This window comes from Arachis hypogaea, chromosome 18 (genome assembly GCF_003086295.3).
Source record: "Arachis hypogaea cultivar Tifrunner chromosome 18, arahy.Tifrunner.gnm2.J5K5, whole genome shotgun sequence".
NCBI classification, from domain to species: Eukaryota; Viridiplantae; Streptophyta; class Magnoliopsida; order Fabales; family Fabaceae; genus Arachis; species Arachis hypogaea.
In genome coordinates this window covers 122004357-122027324 of record NC_092053.1, presented here as the reverse complement: position 1 = coordinate 122027324, position 22968 = coordinate 122004357, and the positions used below count along the sequence as shown (strand labels likewise).

Here is a 22968-nt window from a genome sequence, read left to right as displayed (position 1 = left end):
TACTGCTTTAAGCCTTACAAAACTCAAGTTGGTAGTCATAATGCATGGCAACATGTTACAAATCAACATTCAAGCTATGCTTGTTCATACCACACATGCATACAAAGAATATAAAGACAATCATGCAAAATAAAGTGCTGGAAACAACGGAGAGGAAAAGGAACTTTACAACCTTGTAGTTCATCTTCATTATTGTTGTCCTTTTTCCTCTATTCTTCCTCCTTCCCTTGCCAAACTCAGAATGCTTGCTCATCCTCAAGCAACAATTAGAACAATGGCTATGGGGCTAAGATGGATCATGAATGTCTTACACAATGAAAAGTTAGTAATACTGTTCTAAGCAAGCAAAATTAAAGATAATAAACAAGGCATAAGAGACAGAGACATTTTGATTGCATAGATAAGAAGGTGTGTACAATACATTACATAAAAGATAAGTGGCACACCAAACTTAGTGTGACACTTTCACTTGGAATTGATGTAAGTATCTTGTAAGGATTAGAACCAAATTTTGTTGCATAGCAACACCAAACTTAGAATGCAACCACATGTCAATTTATTTGAAATAAAACTAAACGAAAGAAACTGTTATATGTTAAATACAATCACCAAGAATCTGTCATGAATAAAGCTAAAGCTCTCTTGGTAGTGTATTAACAAACACAGTAAATAAAAGAAAGCATTTAAAACTAAAAACAAAGAGAAAACTAAAATTGTCTAACTAAAAGAAAGATAACAATGCAAAGAACATTATGATTATGCAAACAAGTGGTGTTGCTGAATGATTTGCATAGAAAAATAAGTGGCACACCAAACTTAGAATCTTGGTGTGTCACTTTCATTTTTTTGATTTGATGCAATCATCCAAAAAGATTGAAAATAATTTGTTGCAAGGCAACACCAAACTTAGAATGTAACCATATGCCAATTTATTGAATTTAAACAAAGCAAAGAAAAAGAAAACAAAGCGGATAAGAAATGTTACCTACGGTTGGGTTACCTCCCAACAAGTGCTCTTTTAGTGTCATTAGCTTGACATGTTGTTCTTCACTTTCTTCCTCTTCTTCCAGTTTGTTAAGAGGAATGACCTCAAGGGAGGAGAAGATTCAGCTATTACCCCCTGTCTTGGTCTCTCCTCAGCAGGCTTTCTTTTGTTAATGGCTTGATTGAGCTTGCTTGCTGGATCAGGGGGAGGATTGCTTGTAGTTGACCTTCTTTTCTTCATGAATATTGTCCTTTGTAGCTTGGTCACAATCTTCTTCTCGGTGCTTTTGTTAATTGCCTTCACTTTCTTGAATCTAAGTCTTGGTGGTTGTGTGATTGTTGGAGTTTTATTTTCATCCAGAGCCTCTTGAATTAGTGGTTCCATGAGCCCTTCCTCTATGCACTTCTCTGCTTCAATTGAGTGTGACTTCTCTTGATTGTCCTCCTCCATTCCTTCTTCACAACTTTCCATCAAGTCCTTCGGGAGGGAATCTTCGTGTTCTATTGTCACTTCAATTAGTTCTTGTGAATGTAAAATCCTTGGCTCATGTTCCTCATTCTTCAGTACAATTTCACTTGACACAGGGACCTTTGGTTCTTGTTTTCCACTTTCTCACCCACAAATTGGTCTTCATCCTCACTGTTTGATGGTTCTAAGTTCCCCCTTGTTTGCTCTAAGGGCCCATTCATCTTCTTGAGGATGGTTTCTTTCCAGGATTGGGGTTGTGTGTATCTTTCCACGAGTTTTCTGTGTATTTCAATGGCTTGGCATTGGCTTTCTAAGGGTTCTTTGGACCATTGAAGGTAATCCTCAACTGCTAATTCAAGAGATGAAGGTTGAGAGTAATTTTGGTGACATGGATGTGTTGTGGTGAAGTTGTGTTGAGGGGTATGGAATGAGTTGTATGATTGATGGGATGACTTGTATGGATTTTGGAGGAAACTTTGTGTTGAGGCATAATCAAGTGATGAAGAACTTTCAAATGAGAAACTGGGACGTGAGGGTGGATGCTCTTCCATTCTTTGGTGATGCTTCCATACACCATGAGGATAATGATATGAATCATTTTGTGGTGGTGGTTGGTATTCTATATGATTTTCTTGCTCATCTTGTGTCTCTGAAGCAAATCTCCATGAATTTGAGTGCTCAGAATGTGTATTCTCTTGGTGATATTCCCAGCCACCATTAGAGATTGGTGATGGTGGGTAATATCCCATAAAATTTGTTTGATCAAAAGATGAGTTGAACTCCATTTGAATTTTGTAAAACACAACACCAAGGAAAATTGAAATTCATATCTGAGAGATGAATTTCTTAGTGAGGCAATAACTCAAACACCTTGGTTTCAACTTGGAACAGAGAACAAAAATAAAGAAAATGCTTGATCTAGACTTCTCACCCACTTAATCATTGTTGATCTAAATCAATCCCCGGCAACGGCGCCAAAAACTTGATGGTGTTTTTTTTGTGGAAGCGAATTCTAAACACACAAATCTCACCGGCAAGTGTACCGGGTCACATCAAGTAGTAAAACTCACTTAGAGTGAGGTCGATCCCACAGGGATTGATGGATCAAGCAACTTTAGTGGGTGATTAGTTTAGTCAAGCTAACATTGAAGTGAATTGTGTGAAATTGTAGCCAACAGAAAGTAAATGACAATAAATTTAAAATTGCAGAAAGTAAATTGAACAGAAACTTAAAGAGCAAGAAATGTAAATTGGCAAAATCTTAAATGACAAGAAATATAAATAGCATGAAATGTAAATGGGAGTAGGTGCTGGAAATTAAATAAAGCAATAGATCAAGGCTTAGAGCAACTGCAGAAAGCTTAAATTGCTAGAAAGTAAACTGAGAGCAATGTAAATAGAGAAGCAAAATTTTGGTGAATCAGAATTCAGAGCAATTGCAGAGGAATTTAAAGTTTTGCAGGAAATGTAAATGAGATTTGCAGCAAGCTTTAATGTAAATTGAATTGAGGAACCAAACAGAAAGTGAAATGCAGCTCAATTGCAATAACTAAAGGAAAGTTGAAGATCTCAAGGGTTGGATGAGACTAGAGACCAAGTCTAGATCTCAATTCCTTCCTTGATCCAACAGAGAATAATTGTAGAAGAAAATAGAGATGAAAGCAGTACAGACAATTTAGATCCAAATCACAATTCCTTGAAATTATGCAGACGAGTAAACAGAGAGAATTCTCAAGGTGAGATTGAAACAGAATTTCTTCAATTCTCAACCCAAGATTCAAAACAAAAATGAAAACTAAGAAAGGGAACTCTCAAATCCTAATGCTCCCTAGTGCTCTTTGATGGAGCTCACCCCTCAATAGCACCCCCTTCTAAAATGAAAATGATGCCTTTTATAGGCTTTTACAAACATGACAAATGAAAGTGAAATTGAAAGCAAATTACAAAGAAAATGAAATTCCTAATCAAATTGTTTCTTGTGCCTTTGAGTGATGTCAACTTTGTTTGCTTTGGAGTGAAATTGGGTTGAAGATGGATCCGGATGGTTGCTCTTGGAATTGGGAAGAAATCCGCTTGTGAACCGGGCCATGAACCATTTAAGCTTGAGGCAAACTTTGACTCATGCTTTTTTTAGCAGCTAGCCTCCCGTGTTGTCATCCACGTTTGAGCCAAAGTTTGAGGTCAAACTTTGAGCCAAACGTGGATCCTCCCTTGCATGCTTCTTGGCCAACGTTTGGCTCAACGTTTGAGGCAAACGTTGGTGCAAACGTGGCTCCATTTAACCTTCAATCAAGAACTCCTCTTCATACTCAAATGGCGCCAACGTTTGACTCAAAGTTTGAGGCAAACGTTGGCGCAAGCTTTTTCTCCCTGGGTGTGCTTGTTGTGGCGCCAACGTTTGACTCAAAACTTGAGGCAAACGTTGGCGCAAGCTTTTTGGCTTCCCTGGGTGAGATTTTTGCAACCTTACATGCATGCTTGTATTTACCTTAATAAAGCTTAATGCATTAACATTAGAGCACTTATTTGCAATGTATGGCTTTAATAATGTTTTAGTGCATTAACGTTAATTGCATTAGAAATTAAAGTTTGCATGCTTTCATTGCTTTATTAATTACTAATGCCAATGCTTTCATTTAATGAATATGGCATAATACTAACGTGAATAAGCCCAGGTAGCATGCATTCATTTTCATTGGCATTAGTAATTAAGTTTCATGCATGTATAAGCATTAATAACCATATGCATGATAATAAGGCCCAGGCTTCATGTTCATGGGCCACGCTTTTAAAAGCGTGGCCTAGGGCTTCAAAGTGTGCTCCAACTTCAAAGTGTGTCCCAAAATTCCTCTTTTCTTCTTTTAAGCTTATTTTGTGCTATTTTGCTTCCTTTTCAACTTATTTCCTGCAAAATTTATAAAATCAAAAGATCAAGGAAATATACCATTTAAGCACAAAAGAATGCAATAATTAAGCACTAATTATCAATTTCTTGCATGAAAAAGCATAGAAAAACATGACATGGTGACATGTCATCAAGGATACGTGAAGATAGACCGTACCAGTGATTAATAACTGACTTATGCCTCTTTTACAAAATAACGGTTTACAGTAAAAGAGAAAATCTGAAATCTTTTTCTGAAAGAGAAAATTGTTCATTTAAAACAATATTTCGAAAGCCTTTCAAAAGGTTTATCTATGCTAAACCAAAAATAGCCTTTCATACTATTCCAAATCAGAAACACAAAACCAAAACCAACCATCGGTCCATCTCATTTCAACCACGGCCCTAGGCCCAAACAATCCAACAACAACCAATCACCACAATCCAACAGAGTCCCAGTTGCAAACACAGATAGGAGGTTCAAGTACAAACAAACAGTTACAGCAAGTAGCGCAAGTAGCAGAAAATCTCAAATAGTCACAAAGGCAAACCAAGTACAATATTTACACCCAAACAATGTCACATAAATGCATATGATGCATGCCTGTTCCTAGTGGCTGATGATATTATCTGTTGGTTATAGAGCCAACCCGACAAGTCCTGGTAGCTAACCATTGGACTGTCTCTCTGTCGTGTCTCCCCAACTCGAGTTATACTCAATATAAACTTGATCATAATCATGATCCATATCCATCACCCTCACTGGTGAATATTTATGGGGGTGAGCTCATCCGGGGCTTTCACAGTGCCCGGCCACCCTGACGACATAGGGTCAAAAGAGCTTTGAGTCTCAACCTGGAGCACGTGGTGGCTAGCCACTGCTTTCTCCTAGGGAAACTCTTATCTCCGATAGTGGAAGTGCAACATTCACATTTATCAATGATTCAACATATACATGCATTCAATCTCATCCATAGATCAACATCCATCTCAGTCATCCGGCTCACGGTTCAGTCTAGAACCAGCCAATATTTATAATCATACACAGCCATTCCGGCTCACAACAAAACAACACTTCCACATTCAACATCATCAATTCATAAAATCGGCATTTAAGCCATAAATCACTTTTTCCCAAATCATTTCACTTTGAAATCAAGTTTCAACTCTTTTCAGTCTTGGCTTTAAAGATCTCATTTCTCAAATCATCTCAGGCTCATAAGCCACTTTTACTCAAGGTAAATTCCTCTTTTAAAACCATGCCACTCTCGGCATCCTCTTTTCAAAACTTCCATAACCATGGAAAGTTAAAGATTCATTTTGAAACATTCAAAATCATCCATCCAACAATGGGATTTTATAACAAAGTTTCTCGGCAGAGTCCCAAGTCTTTAGGGGAAATTAATATAACTCATTTCGCCAAATTCATTTAAAATCATTAAAACCTTGGCTTTCCGATTTGAGTAATAAAATATGGTCTAAGCCAAACCGAGTCACGTAATCATTTACTTCTTTCAAAGCCGTTTCCTTTACTTAGGCAAAACCAACTTTAACCCCATGATAAATTCTAAGGCGTTTCAACTGTTCAAAATTATTTTAGTCTTGCAAAAATTCAGAATTCAAAGAGTACTTAAAACCTTTCTCAAAACATTTCAAAATGAAACTTGTCAATAGACAGTCAGGTTCTTTCAAAGTCATTGAAACTTCTTTAATTGAAACCCCCAAGTCAAATTCAAAGGCATAAACCATTTTCACATTCAAACAGCTTTAAAACACAAGTTTCATCCAAATAACTTTCTCCTGAAAGAGATACAATGCCTTTCTTAAGAAGCAAGACAATCACAATTTCCTCTTTACTAATTCATTTCGAAGGCATGAATCATCATTTTCTCGATAATTCAAATAAAATAGTAGAAGTATTTAACTCATCATTTTCTAGACAACATTTCGATAAAGACTCAGATTTTATAGAAATTTCGACAGCACCTCCCCTAAAACTTGGACTTTGCCACCCGGTTTGGGTCCCAACTAAACCGTTCCAAAATCCTTTTCAACAGTCCAAAATCCAAAATCAGTTCAAGGCAAGCCAAATCCAACAGTTATCTCAATTCCATATTTCAAGGAAACCTTTTCAATAATCAAATCATTATCAGCTGAATAAACTCATTTTTAAAGTTTCAAAGAAACGGTTCAGCAACTGTCATTTATCAAAAACCAGATCATTTAAAGCAGGCCAGGCTGAATTCAAGAGTGTATTCTATTTTTCACATTCTTAAGAAAATCCATTCAACTCAAATCAATTTCCAACGGATTAAACTCGATCTCAAAGCTTTAAAAGAATCATCTTCAAAAGCATTTCGTTTCACAAAACCACACAACAATTCAACCAACAGACATTCATAATCAACCGAGGCAAATCAAACCATACATAAGGCCGATACAATCACCAAATATACCTTCTCTCACATCAGTATCCATATGTAATAATTCCAATATATAAAAATATAGTTTTTGGAAAGCGCCCCTATCTCAAAACGCAATTTCATAACCCAAACGTCTCACAGAGTCCTTTCTGCCTCAACCCGAACTGACAGCAACCAAAACCTTAGGTCCCAGTCACGTTCGCAATAACCATAGCAACACTAATCGCAACATACAATAATCAGGACTTGACCCCACGTTATCAAAACTCATATTCATTAACCAAACATAACGGAATACTAACGCGAGGTTTTTTTAAATATAATTTCTTACCGAATAACACAATGGGGCAGCTGCGATTTCGAACCGGCCCGGCAACTGCTCCGGCGGCGGCCAGAAGCTCCGGTGGATCAACTATAAAAATCACGCAGCATTAAAACCTTCTTGAAACCCAAAGAGGCAGAAACCTCGATTAAAACCCTTACCAAAAGAGTTCTCCGACAGCAGAGGCTCGGCTCGAGGCTTCGGCAGTGGTCCTGGAAGTCAAGGAACCTTCCTTGGCGATCCAAATCACAGTGACTCAGCCTGCTCCTCTTCCTGTCGCGATTCCCGCAACAACATCACAAGCCCAAAGGGCAGGGAGTGGTAGAGCTCAACCACGGTGAAGCAGGGCGGTACAACGGTGGCCAAGCTCAGCCCCCCAAACGACAGTGACGCGGACACAGCTACTCTTCTCCGTGCTCGTCGGCGACGCGTGAAGCACAAAGGCAGCATCTTCCCTTTCTCAGGGGACCAGAATAACGGAGACAGAAGGACTCATCTTGCTCCTCCAGCTCGCGTCTTCCTCTCTCCCAGCGTCGCTCAGTCTTGGCCTTCCTCCTCGACGCGAAGCGGCGGCGACCAGCGCAGCTCGTGGCTCCATGGGTGACGGCGGTGAGGCATGAGCTCCCTCTCTCCTCCGGCGTAAACTCTCTCTCTCTCTCCCCCTCTGTCCTTCGCACGGTTCTGGCGGCAGCGTCACGGGTCGATAGCAACGCGGTTAGGCCGCGACAACAAGGCGCAGCGGCAGCGGTGCAGCCCAGCGCGCCGACGCGATCTCCTTCCTCGCCTCTTCCCTTCTTTTGCGGCCCAGTCTCCCTTTCCATTTCTTGCTTCTGTTTCTTTCGTTCATGGAAGGAGGGAAAACCATGTGTGTGATGGCTGCGCATCAAGACAGTGAAATACTGAATTTGAAATTAGTTCATGATGGCCTTTTTTCAAAAGTTTTGGGTCTTACAATTATACTAATTTAAAAAAATATTTTTATTATAATTATATAAAATTAATATTTAATGCATTATCAACTAATAAAAATAAAGTGTCAATTTTCATGAATTTATTTTTTCTCTAAAATGAAAGTATTATTCTCTCTATTAAATTTATTAGAAAAGTATATTTATTATAATTATATTATAATATTATAATTATATTACAATTAGTATTTAATAAATAATATATAATTATACTAATTTAAAAAATATCTTTATTATAATTATATAAAATCAATATTTAATGCATTATTAAACTAATTATCTATCGAAAATATTTTTAATCATTTTAATTATATTGATACAATTTAAATTCTCATTTATTATGCAATAATTTTATTAGTGACAAATTATTACGTTAATGATAACCTATTTATAATAATAATAATAATAATAATAATAATAATAATAATAATAATAATAATAATAATAATAATAATAATAATAATTAAATTCTAAGATAATTGTCAAACATTGTCTACCTAACTTCAATTAATTAACCAATTTAAATTTGATTTTAGTTGCTATGTTTATTTTCTACATAATTATATAAATTGTCAATCATTATACGTCAAATTAGCGTTTAATAACTAATACATAATAATGTTAATTGTTAATAATTTTTTTATAATTATACATCACATCAGTATTCAATAGATATATAATTATGTTAATTATCAATCATTTTAATTTTCAATTATTGTAATATAATTTTAAATTAATTGTAATTTTCGACAAATTAATTTTGATATCTACCTTAAAAAATTAAAATAAAAATCTATGATTCTAATCATGATAAAAATATATATGATATAATAATAACTTATTCAATTACGGCAAATATATGATGTATAACGTAATAATAACTAATTTATATAATTATTTTTGTTCTAATAAAGGGTATATAGTATTTTTTTTTTTAGTTCGTGAGTCTAGATCTGAGAGTCAACTTATTTTTTTTAATTTATTATTCTTTCTTGACTAATTCAGAAAATAAGAATGTATTTTCGTTTTTTATCGAAATTGATCCTTTTAAGGTACAATTTATAATTTTTTTTATATACTCATTCTATTATATTATTCTTTTGATAATTTAATAATTGTTCTTACTCCAACTTATTCTTTTCGTCTAGTGTTCTAGTGTGATTATCTTTTGCCACAATCGTTTATAATGCATCACATTCAAATACCATCTCAAATTGTATTTACTGATTCGGATTCTAATTACATGGATGTAAGCGTCCAACGAAAGGGTAGTAAACTCTATTTTATCGAAGAATGGTTGGATCTACTAACATATTATGACCAACCTAATGGAATATGGATAAAGTTAGTTTTCTTGGGAGGAGCTTGATTTTTTTATTGAGGAATTGTTTTTACGGAACTTTGTAGACCAAGTTTAAGTTCCTTCCCCTTCATGCTTTCTACGTCTACCCGGAAATTTTTGAAGTGGAGCACATAATGAGATTGAATTTTCTCAATTGAAATTCAGTTTTGGTAAATTCGTGTCAAACTCGAAGATACAATTTCAACGATTGGTAATATATTCAAATTTTCTTATTTTAAGCTTGTCGTAATTAAAATAATTTTATAACATATTGTGATTTTTTTCAAAAATTATCGGCCTTCTTTTGCAGCAATGCCATTGAAGAGAATAAAGGTCAATTTAATTTCTCGGTGTGGTAATTCTATACCTTGTCGCATTGCATGAATAGCGAATGATGAAACTTATTTAACAAGGGGATGATATGAACTTGCACGAAATCTAAATGTTTAAACTTATGATATTGTTTTAATTGATTGTCGTCACGAGAATGGCTCTAATCTAACGTGTCTAAAGACTAGAATAGATTAAATATTATTTAAGTAATTTAGTTCTAATGTTAGTATTTAATTAAATTAATTTTAGATTAAGTTAAATTTAAATTGTTGGCTCAATTTATATATTATGACTATTTTTTTAATATGTTATTTTTTAATTTTTAAATATGAAATTTCTTTCTTTTTACAGTTTTTAAGTTATTTTTATTTTTATTTTTATTTGCTCTCGGTATAATTAAGAAAAAAATAATTAAGTTAAAAAAACTGTAAATAATAAATATTATTTTGATATGACAATTATTTTAATTAACTATGTAAAATTATTGTAAACAAATAATAAAATAATTAATGATTGAGTACGAATAAATCAACAATAATATTTATTAAAAGTTTTACAGGTCCAATAATATTTTTAGTTGTGTTTAAATTTTGATAATAAGTTTAACTAGTTACTATTCTATTAATAGTTTTACCTAAGATAAATTATGTGATAAAAAAATTTGAAAAATAAGGACAAGAATTATAAGATTATGCAAAATCTCATCCAAATTTGACAAAAGCAAGATGACTTACATAGAAATAGTTCTAATAGATGGTAAAGTTAGTTGATTATTTTTCATGATTCTTTCAAGTGATACTAGGTCTAATTTATAAATATTTTTAATAGTTTTATAAGTGTTAATATCTTTTATATTTAATTTATTTTACATTGTGATAAAATTCATTATTCAATCAAGAGTTATTTAACAAAGATGTTTGAAAATGAACTAATCAAGAGAAGGGTCTATATCTTCTCAAATTTTGTGATTGAGGAATCAAGCGTAATTTATCTTCTAACTATACACGTGTATAAAATAACTTTTAAGAATGAGTCACGTATAATAAATATAGTCAATGATCGTAAAATTTCTGACAATAATTTCAATTTTCTTATTTGTAAGGCCCACATCGGTTGGAGAGGGGAACGAAGCATGCCTTATAAGGGTGTGGACACCTCTCCCTAGCATGACGCGTTTTGACGAGTGAGTGTGGGGGGCTTCGGCTAGCATCCCTATCGTCAAAGACAAAACCGTGAGGCTTTGTATGCCAAAGCGGACAATATCGTGCTAGCGGGTGGTCTGGGCTGTTACAGATGGTATCAGAGCCAGAGCCCGGATCGATGTGCCAGCGAGGGCGCTGGGCTCCCTTAGGGGGTGGATTGTAAGGCCCACATCGGTTGGAGAGAGGAACGAAGCATGCCTTATAAGGGTGTGGACACCTCTCCCTAGCATGACGCGTTTTGACGAGTGAGTGTGGGGGGCTTCGGCTAGCATCCCTATCGTCAAAGACAAAACCGTGAGGCCTTGTGTGCCAAAGCGGACAATATCGTGCTAGCGGGTGGTCTGGGCTGTTACATTATTCATGCTGATTAACTTGCACAAAATTATTTTTTTATTTTAATTTTTGCCAAAAAATTATATAATAGCATCATTTCTTCGATAACATAAGTTTTAGCATTTAATTTATGTAAATATTTGAAAATTTATTGTAATTTTTTTAAAAGTATATCCTTTTATTAATATATTGTTATTTTTATCGTTTAGTATAAAATAAATTGATAAAATCTCTTTAATTTATAAGTAATTTACTATATTATTAATTTATTTGTCTTTAATTTGATACTTTTAATTTAGTTATTTTTTTAATTAGATGTTATTGGACTCTTGACTAGAAAAGGAGAGCTTATATCATAGTCAAAATCAGGGAGAAGTGGCCTTTACATTGAGGTTGATCTTCATGATTAGCAATATGTGAAATTTTAATATTTCACAACGAGATTTTGTTTTGTAACAATTATTTATTCATATACAAAATCTATCTTTTATCTTTTTTATGATATATTACTACTTATTTCTCTTAATTCCCATTTTTTATTTAGAAATGAGAAAAAAAATAAGATACACGCTGTAGTATCAATTTGTAACACAATTACTCAATTATCTACGTAATTATTAAGCAACCGAATACATATTTATTCTCCGATTTGTAAAACTTAACAAATGTATTGGTAAACATATTGGTTTAACCATTTATTTATTATATTTGCTTATGTTATATCTGTAATCATATTATATCTATTTTTACGTATATACCTTTTTAAAAAAATACTCTTAGTATTAGCACATGGTGTATTAAATAAATATTTTAAAATTAACTATAACATATAATAAAAATAAAAATTAAACTAAATAGATATTACAAATACAAACACACGCACAACCCATTTAATCCAATTCCAAAGACAATCACAGCAAAGAACTTCCTAATTCACCCATTTAACTACCTCACCTACTTTCATAAATTTACCTAGTAATTCTCGTCTTCCTCCTTATTAGGATCATGAAACTCATTATAATTGGGGTCTAAGTGTTACATGTTACAACTAAGTCAACAAACAATCCTAAACCCAAATAAATGAACATATCTAGCGACTACTCAACGACATAAACAAACCCGTCGCGCCGTCACATGCTCGTCATCACCGTCCAACCGTCGCGCCGTCCGTACTCACCATTAAAGTAGATTAATAAAAACAATTAATAACTACATTAAAATTGATACACTTAATTAATACCAAATTAATATGTTATTTTTTTTATTAATCAAATAATTATAATTCAAATTAATTTTAACAAAACAACTTCAAATTATAATTTTAAATTGGAAAAGTATGAGGAGCCAATGAAATATTTATACAATATGTACAATGGAAGTTTAGGGAGTATTAGAGATATAACCATTACTGTTACCTTTTTCTATTAGCTGAAGTTTTTAAAATGAGTAGTATCATGACATGGTATTAGACTTCTAGATCCGAAAGGTCAAGAGTTCGATCATTGATAAACCCAAAAATCAATTTAAACTTTTAGGAAGATATTTATTATTCCTAGTACTCAAATAATTATTCTAGATAATATAAAAATGTTCATTTTGTAATTAAATAGTCTATTATCTCTCTAGCGAAACTCTTTTAAATTTATCACACCACGAATTATTACACTTATTTTAGGACATAAAGGAGACTGACTACTCAAATTTGCTAGCGATATCTAACATGATATATGTAGAAAAATGTATATCAATTTTGAAGAAGAAAATCTCTCTTCTCTATGAAAAATTTTCTAAAAACGGTTGTCAAAACTTCCGTTTAATAATTTATTGGTCAAAAGATCATTGAATTCTTTTTTGTATTATTCAATGAATTGAATAACCTCTCATTTTAAACATTATACACTTACACATATTATACTCACACACACACAACTTAAAAGCTTTATCCACCACTTAACGTAGCTGAATTTTAAACCCAAGTACACTTGTTACAAGGCATAGTTGATAACCATTAAACCAAGGCTTGCGTGCAAAAGATCATTGAATTCAAAGATCAACATATATAACAATTAGGGGGTGGCAAAACGGGTCGAGCCCGTCGGGCCGATCCGCTAAACCCGCTAAAAAGGCGGGTCGGGCTAGGATTTGGAGCCCGCCAAATTGAAAAAAACTCCCCAAACTCGCACCGTCAAATTGGCGGATTTTGGCGGGGCGGGGCGGGCCGGTCCGCCGGGCCGAAGATTTTTATTTTTTATTTTTTTATATTAAATAAAAGAGTGATTACTATTATAAAATTTTTAAACACTTTTTTTTTCATTTTTTGTTTTTATTCTTCTTTTAGTTATTAACTTTATTTATTTTATTTTACAATTTCATATATATGCTCAAATTATGTGACTTATTTTTTAAAATAAAGATGATTCTATTGACAAATATTATTTTGAACAATTTTATTGAAGTTAAAAATTAAAAAAAAGTATAGTAAAAAAATTATATTATAATTTGACTATTTTTTATTTGTATTTGATTTTTTAATTATTATTTTTTGATTAATTTTAATGAATTTTATTTTTCAAAAAAAAAAAAGAGTCAAGCGGGCTAGCCCGCCAACCCGCCAATCCGCCATAAAGCGGGGCGGGCTAGCATTTTGAACCCATTTTAGTTGGCGGGGCGGGCCGGTCCGCCCCGTTTATGAGGCGGGCCTAGGCGGGGCGGGGCGGCCCATTTGCCACCCCTAATAACAATGGAGTAATGGTCTAAATTACTCTTCAAAATTTTTAAAAATAAATATTTAATTTTTAAAAAAATTAATGTACAGATTAACTTTTAAAATTTTATTTCAATAGATAAATTAGTTCTCAATTTATTTTTTTGATAGAATAATGATTTAAATTAGTTTTTAAAAATTTTAAAAACAGACATTTTAATTTCTAAAAAAATTAATATATAGATTAATTTTCAATATTTTTCTATCAGATATAACAGTCTCTCGTCAATTTTACTTGTACTATATATCAATCTTTATTATTAGCTTAGTTTTGTGCATATAGACGATAATACGAATATATTGATATATTTTTTTTGTTGAAAACAAACAAGATAAATAATGATATTTTAAAATTTAAATTCAAATATTTTTTTTAATGCAAACATACTTTTTAAAATAAGATCTTTTTATTATATTAAATACAAAAATATTAAATAATTTTAATTTTAAATTTTTTTAAATAATCTCTAATAATTTTATTATTATTATTGAGCGTGTATATATATATATATATATATATATATATATATAATTTTTATAGGTTTTTATATAAAAAATTCTTTTTATACTATAAATATATACATAAGAATTTAAGAAATAAAATTATTATTATTATTGTCCAAAAAATTATGATACAGTATTATTATGTAATCAATAATAATAATTATTATTATTTTTTTAAAAAAAAATTACTATGTCTGAGAAAAAGTTAAAGATTAATATGTATATTAATTTTTTAAAATTAAAATATTTATTTTAAAATTTTTAAAAACTAATTTAAATAATTATTCAACAAAAAATAAATTAAAAATTAATTTAGCTGCTAAAATAAAATTTTACAGATATTTTTATGTATTAATTTATTTAAAAAATTAAAATATCTATTTTTAAAATTTTGAAAGCTGATTTAAGTAATTATCCATAATCATTCTAACATAATAAAGAAAAGTATTTTTATAATCTTAAGACGACTTCTAAAATTCTTATATGCGCGTGGTTTTTTTTTTTTAATTGGTTATGTAAATTAACTAGTTAATAACAGTTATTCATTAAATATTTTTTGGAGGAAATATAGTGAGTATTTGTATAATGTGTATAATGAATTATATTGTGTTTGACTCAATAAAATATTAAATGTTTATTATTCTTAATATTTGAATAGTTATTTTAGATAATATAAATGTATTGTGTTTGATAAATTAATAATATTTTTATCTAAATATTTATTTTTAATTTATAGATCAAATAAATAATCTACTATACATATTGTATAAATACTCTATTCGTTCGGCAGACGAATTCTATTTTTTTTCACCCGGGAAGAGAAAACAATCGTTTCCACTCTCTACGGAGAATACGGAAGAAGAAGGACCCTGAGAGAAAGGTTGGAGGCGTTGACACGTCTGAGTCTCTGAAATGATGTTAGAAGAGTCAATTATCATTTCACACAGCGTTGACTGCCGAAGTTGAAAGACAACTAAATCTTATCTTCTACAAGATTTCGGATATCGGCATGGATTCCTTTCATACAGAGTTTCTTCTTTATTTGGGATTTGGGATACGTGTTGAATGAAGCCATTATATATTTATATTTAGTGCTCTTCAATTATTCAACACGTACGTACATAATTCTTTTTTTATTATTATTATTTTCATATGCAGATCATGACAAGTTTTTAATAGACCGACTAGGATATCCACCGTTTAAATTGTTTTCAATACCCACGGTAAACTGAAATCCTTAAAGACACTGCTACCAAATTCATTCTTGCACAATTAACTACATAACCAACTATAACAATATAAAGTAACCAATTTAAATTAGTCGATTTCATTCTATCTTGTACATATAATAATTTATTGGCAAACGACAATTTTTTTAACGAAGCTCAGATGACATTCATTCTTGTTGGTAATGTGATGCCTGCCCTCTTCACAAGTTCAGCAGAAGCCTCTTTTGCATTCAAAATTACCTCTTCCTGTCATGTGCAACAAAAGTCAAATTGCTTTGCTTATAAAAACTTAACATCACGTTGAGGAATGAATGTTTCCTTCCTGAAAATGAGAGTGCAAAGGAAGATGCTTCAGCGGACATACCTCGTCGACATTCATAATCTTCTTGTCCTTCATTATCCATAATCCATTGCACATGACAGAAACCACGTTTTCTGTCCGCATGCAATACACTATGTTGGAAACCCTGCATATATTTCTTGAACCTCAAGTTAAAAGAAAATTTGGGATGGCATGATGGGAGATTATAATATGAGCCTAGTTAGTTGTTATTAAGAATAATATAAATATAGTAATGTTAATGTTTAGCATTGTATTGTAATTGTGTTGAATGAAATTGAAAGTTCCTTCTCTTTAGTTGCGTTTCTTTTCTAATGCATCTTTATGTTTACCAATCAAGTAACCGCTTATTCGTACCAGTCATGAACAGGAACCATAGGCCAAGACCAAGGATTGACAACAACAATGTCAGCCTGCCAAAGTGCCAAATAGCAAGCAGCTTGTGTTAATAGCAGTATGAAAAACAATGTTCTATATGCAATATACTGTTATTAACAGAGTTCTTCCTGCATAGACAGACAATAAATATATTTTTCGAGCTTAGAAAATGAAATATCTTAATTATCAACAATTATTAAGCCTTTCATTATTCAATTGTACTTTCTGCACAGTACAATACAATATGATGATCTATCCTGCTTTTTAGTTTGTACACCATGCATATAAACTATAAAGCCTGATTTGGCACAGAATGAGATACTCTGTCTATTCTTGTACTCAATCCTAGTTCCTAGATGAATAAATATTCATAAAAGAAAACTAAAAATAATTACAAGAAGAAACACAAATAATCTAAACCGGTACCAACCTTCTTTCCAACCGCAAGAGAGCCTATTTCATCATCCCATAAGACCGACTTTGCGCCGTTGGCCGTTGCCATCCTAAGAATAGTTTCAGCAGGCAATGCTGTTGGATCTGTATTCCCATTAGTATAAACTTCCCGCCCTTTGTTAATAAGAGAAGCCAGGTACATTTCATCAACTGAAAATATAATTTATGCATGAAAATTTCCACTGTGAGAACATAGTATATTGAAATGAAAAATTCTTCAAATCATAAGAAACATAAAGGATTTAAGGTTTAGTAAAGAAGGACCAATGCTCATGCGGTTATTTGATGGAGCTCCATCAGTCCCTAAAGAGACACAAATGCCAGCACCAAGCATCTCCCTTACAGGTGCAAATCCAAGCATGCGCATTGCAGAAGCAGGACAATGAGACACTTTAACCCCTGCTCTTGAAAAAAGAGATATCTGAAAATGTAATGCAATAATAATTACTGACAATAACTCATAATTGATTTATATTTCGAATAAAGAATTACAAACTTCAAAGTACTTTTTATTTTGCACTTTATAAGTTAGTTTCTGCCTTTTTTTTAGGCCTATTTTATTTATGTTGGTAAAACTTTGAAAATTCACCAACGCATATAGGAAGTAGTTCTCACTCCTTGCCCCTGCACCTCTAGAGTTTTCTATGAGAAAGTCTAGGGGCCAGCAGATTTTGTGGTTTTTAGCCATCAATTAGCCATCAATGATGTTTTTAATGGTGTGAGATTGCATCTAATGGTGTAGAATCATTCAATTTTCTTTTGATGGTTAAGTGCTGGACAGAATTTAACAAAAGTGCTGACCTCCTAGCACTCCTCGTTTTCTATTCCATAGCAATGCACTAGAACTCAGAAAAGAAGCGAAGCATAATGTGAATAAAAATCATACTCTATATATTCCAAAATATTTGTCACTTTGGAATTTCTGTAAATTCAAAATTCGATGTAGCTGAATACATTTTAGAGATTGAAAATTTTTTTTACCTCATTATCATCAACCCAAACCGAGTGAGCTGCTAACAGATTCTTTTGAAGAAAGTCGATCTTTTCCAAGTAAGTAACAGTTCCATGATTTACTTTGTGAACATCCATCACTAGCTGGTTCTCATACGGTATCTCTGCAACATGCTAACAATTGCCAATTGAACCAAGTGTGATTCATATATCAATATACACGTTTCATTAAGATACAACATAGTAAACGTATAAAAAATAAGGGAGTCATATTTTAGAATTGGAAAATATATAAAAGGCATCAAGGTCAAAAAGTATGTAACAAGTATATATAAATATACTTTAAGATGAAGTCATTCAAGTTAACATTCCAAAGTCATCTGGTTTAAGAATATTTTGGTGCAGCCATTGCATGATACAAAGACGTAGAGAGATGGAGGAAAGGGAGAAATGCAAGAGATAAGCACCATATGTATTCCTGTTCTCAGTTGTGCTGCGGCATCTCTTGTCTCGAGAAGTAACTGTTGGGAGCTGTTCATGATTTGCCTAATTCCGAACCAGACTCGGATGCGCCCATCTGCTGTATTGTGGTACTTGTTGTAATTGTCCTTTTGAGACTGCAATGGAGAATTGAACCAAATACCATTTCAGAACACAAAGAAAAGTTAACAAAAGGAACTAAAATAGTACATCATCTGTCCAGAAGTAAGATCATTTTTTAGTTTTGGATGTTTACATACACAAATTATGTCTAGATGAGAGTTATTTCTGCATAGAGCGAGTAAGAATTTTTAACCAGAAAAAGAATCAATTAAGGGAGACCTGAAGGCAATCATGAGTAGTCCGAGCAGCCCAAGAGGAAGGCAAGCCATTGCCAGAGTCCATGATTGACTCGGCAAGACAAGCACGCATACCAAGCAAGCTGATTGCTCTGGCCATTCCAGAAACATGTTGGCCACCAGCTTCAGCAAAACAAGTAACCTGAGGTTTTCATAAAAGAAAAAAGAAAAGCACTTTTAAACAAAAATCCAGATAGCTTTCACTACAAGAAACAAAAAGAGAAAGTACTTTTACAAGTGATTCCAAGTGCATCTAAATTCACTTACGCCGGAGTGAATGAGTTCGATCCCACAAAGCAAGGTGGAAATGTAAGAGTCATGTTCAGTCATGTTGGATTCATAAGGCCAAATGCGGTCATGCAACCAAGTCATTAAGTCCACGTCATCAGCTATGCCTCTTCCCAGTTGCTGGGAAGTATGAACGTGGGTGTTGATCAATCCTATATCAATTTAACTTTTTTCATGCATTACCGACACATCCAATCATACATTACAAAAAATCAACACATGACGCTTGTTTGAATCAACTTTTAAAAATAAATTTAAGTAATTATTTTAAAATATTTTTAAAAAAGCAAAAATAATCTGATTTTAAAATAACTAAAAAAAATAAAAGTAATTTTTAAAAAAGTAAAAGTATTTTTTTGATAATTTTATATAATTATGTCATTTTGATAATTAAGTTTAATAAAATTAGTCCAATAGTTTAAGTATTAATAGCCAAAAATTTAAGTTGGAGAGAAAAGAAAAGAAGTAAAAAAAATAACTTAATTACAAAAAAAATTATTCACTTAATATTTATTTTTTTATTAATTATTTTTAATATAACAATATAAAAATATTTTTTTATTTATTTACTATGTGAAAACATTTTTTTTAAAATAAAAAATCTTTTTTTTTAAAAAATGAGAATTATAACTTAAAAAGAAAATCATTTTTCTAGTACTTTAAAAAAAATGGTCAAACACACTAAACTAAAATTATTTAAAAAAATTATACTAGAAAGAAATTAAACGGACCAGGGAGGAGGATATGGCCGGTGAGATCTACGAGGTGGTGCGCAAGATGAGAAAATTGAGCAAGAATCTGCGAAGAGTGGCCGATGGCCTTGATGGTATCGTGTTCGATGACGAGGCCGCCGTCCTTGAAAACTCGATTCTGATCGTCCATGGTTATGATCACTGCGCCGTGCAGTACAGTCATCAACATCTTCTCTTCCTCTTTCTCCTTCTTCTTCTCTCCTGGCTCCATCCTCCACTTCAATTGAATTGAATTCTTATGTCTTGACAATTTTACCTGAACTCTAACGGTATTCAACAAAGCTTCAAAATTTTTCAGTCTCTAAACCTGCTCACCACTCAGTCCTTAACAAGTCAACATATCTGAACAGGTTTTAAAACTTTCTTTGTAAGAACAAAATTTCCATTCATAAAAAAGCAAAACGCTCGCAAATAACATAAAGATTTAGGTCCATTTAGATTCACTTTTGAAAAAATATTTATTTTTTTATATCACAGGATGGATCTTCAGGAGATCGATGTTTATAACACTATATTAGGTAAAATTTAAAGGGTTCAAACAAAATTTGATGTTATAAGATCGAGTATTTTTTTTGTTGTTAAATATTCTCGTAGATCTTATCTATGTTATATTTTGAAGAGCAGGATCCTTTGAGACAACAGACAATTCCAGAGCATTTTTAATGACACTAGATAAAAGAAGAAAAATAATACTAACTAACTTTTTAGAGAAAGAAAAGAGATTTAGAATATTTTATGAGATAAGAAAGGATGAATATATTATAATGTTTGATATTTTACAACTGAGAAGAGCCCCTCTTTTTATAGAAGTCTCTTATTGACAACCATATCTTAAAAAATTTAAACAAGCTTATTATACAATGCCAACTGGAAGATAAGGATAAGCCTTATCTCTTCCTGACTTAGCTAGATAATAAGTGACAGTTGTCACTTTATTTTAATGCGCTTAATAATTATGCATAGTGAGAATTCTTGCCTTAATAGATTGACGGCTTAAAATAGTCATTGGAAGGGTCCTATCACTGTCTGAGAAGGATGATGTGTCATCACAAGTCATATTTGGTCCGGTAAATAGGTAAGTGGATCTTCAATGTTCTCCTCATTAGAATCTTGAATATCTTGTAGATATGGGTCATATAGGTTTGAATATGGGACTTCAATGTCATTGGGTATCCCTGCATCAATCCTGGTTGGACTAGGTGGTAAGGCATATACTCTATCATTTAGATATTCAGAATTCAGATCTTCATCAAGACACTACAAGAAATACCGTTAAAATCGACGGCTAGGCTATCGATAATATTAAAATTCGACGGTAAAATCGACGGCGGATGAGGTCGCTATTAAGTTTGTTGATTTTTCAAATCGTTAATAATTCATTAAAATCGAAAATCTTTCCGTCTATAATATGAGTTTAAGAATTTTACCTGCTTAATAAAATCAACAGTTTTACCGTCGATATTATTATACAAAATCGATAATATTTTCGTCAATATTTGATTCATAAAAATCGATAAAAGAGCCGACAATTTAATTATTAAAATATCAACAAGTTCGTTGTCCATATTTTTGTTTTCTTTTGTCTATTTTAAATTTAAAAAGCAATAACTTTACCGTCGATTTTAATAGCCACATTTTTTAATTATTTTTTCTATTTAAAAAAAGTAGACAATTAATACAAATAAACTTTTAAATATAGAAATAAAATTTATACTAAATATTAGATAATAAGTTTACAAACTTATCAAAATAATAAATAATCCTATAACATAAACACTCAAGACAAGATCAATAACTAAACTTATCAAATTCGGCATTACTAAACTTATCAAAAGACCATTCTGTTTCCAATCTAGTTGCCAGATATTGAAAACTCTATCTGTTACCATAGTACAAAGAGTTTAAGAAAGAAACGAAAAATTATTTAAAAAAGTATTATTTTTATTATTTATATTTTTCATCTGTGATTACAAGGTTCTTACTAATATATAGACCAAGAGTACGCTAAGAGTATGCTCGTTATGAAATAATATCCTAATAAATTACATTGATTTTTTTCTAATCCTCTTTGATATTTTCTTGATTTTGTTTCCCTAATTATGATATTCTAATATTATCCTCTCCCAAAAACCATGAATCCTTCTCAACGAAAACAATATTAGATTGAAATAATCTGCCATATCCAATTATTTGAACTTCAGTAAATGTACTCAATTACTAGGGGTGTTCGCGGTGCGGTTTGGTTCGATTTTTAAGGAAAAAGCCATCCGATCCGATCGTTTAATTAAACTGCGGTTCGGTTTGGTTCGATTTTTTTGTCAAGGTCATCCAAACCAAACCAAACCAATTAAAATCGGTTTGGTTTGGTTCGGTTTGTTTGGTTTTTTTCAATTAAATCAAAAAATAACCACACACTATTATGCAAAGTCATAACATTGAAATTATAGAATACAAGTACACCATAACTAACAAAAGTCTTGATTCAATGAAATTCAACAACAAAAGAAATTAAAATACGACAATTAAAGAAGTTTAAAGGTTCAATAGTCAACACAACAAAAAATAAAAACAAATTTCCAACAACAGATATAGCCACGTCTTGGTGTCCTCTCCAACAAAATAATGAAACTTCTTTAAGCAAATCTACCTGAAATCAAAAGACAATTACATAATAAAAACAATAATAATTGAAAAAAGCACTTGATCATGTCACAATGAATCTTCACCATCATCTTAGGATCCATTCTAGGGACTACCTTATCAAACAATGTTAAAATTTTACCACTGATATGTCCAATACTCCAATCAGAAAAGATCCACACACATAGATCACTACAACCTTTATTTAAAGTGCACTTGATTTTATGATTACTTTGAACAATTATTTCAAAAAAAAGATTAACCATTGTACTTGTCAACCTAAAATTTACTTAAGAGACCTACGATCAAGATCTATGGAAAGCACATTCGAAACTATGCTATTAGATTGAGATGAGTTTAAGTAAATAGTTACCATGAATGACAAGATCTATAGAAAACACATTCGATTTTTTCGGTTCGGTTGGTCGGTTTACAAAATTCTTACTGATATATAGATCAAGAGTACGATAAGAGTATGCTCGTTATGAAATAATATCCTAATAAATTACATTGATTTTTTTTCTAATTCTCTTTGATATTTTCTTGATTTTGTTTCCCTAATTATGATAT

General features: G+C 32.0%; 1 protein-coding gene across 1 annotated transcript; it reads right to left on the bottom strand.

The window, feature by feature from the left end:
* Positions 1 to 15827: 15827 nt before the first annotated feature.
* Positions 15828 to 20531, bottom strand: LOC112773223 (uncharacterized). The gene is made up of 10 exons (XM_025818290.3): positions 19738 to 20531; positions 18986 to 19158; positions 18702 to 18860; positions 18347 to 18496; positions 17910 to 18053; positions 17193 to 17349; positions 16906 to 17078; positions 16455 to 16510; positions 16122 to 16224; positions 15828 to 16003 (listed from the first exon to the last, which is right to left on the bottom strand). The coding sequence occupies exons 1-10, from the start codon at positions 19967 to 19969 to the stop codon at positions 15914 to 15916; spliced, it is 1437 nt and encodes a 478-aa protein (XP_025674075.1). The 5' UTR covers positions 19970 to 20531; the 3' UTR covers positions 15828 to 15913.
* Positions 20532 to 22968: the final 2437 nt, after the last annotated feature.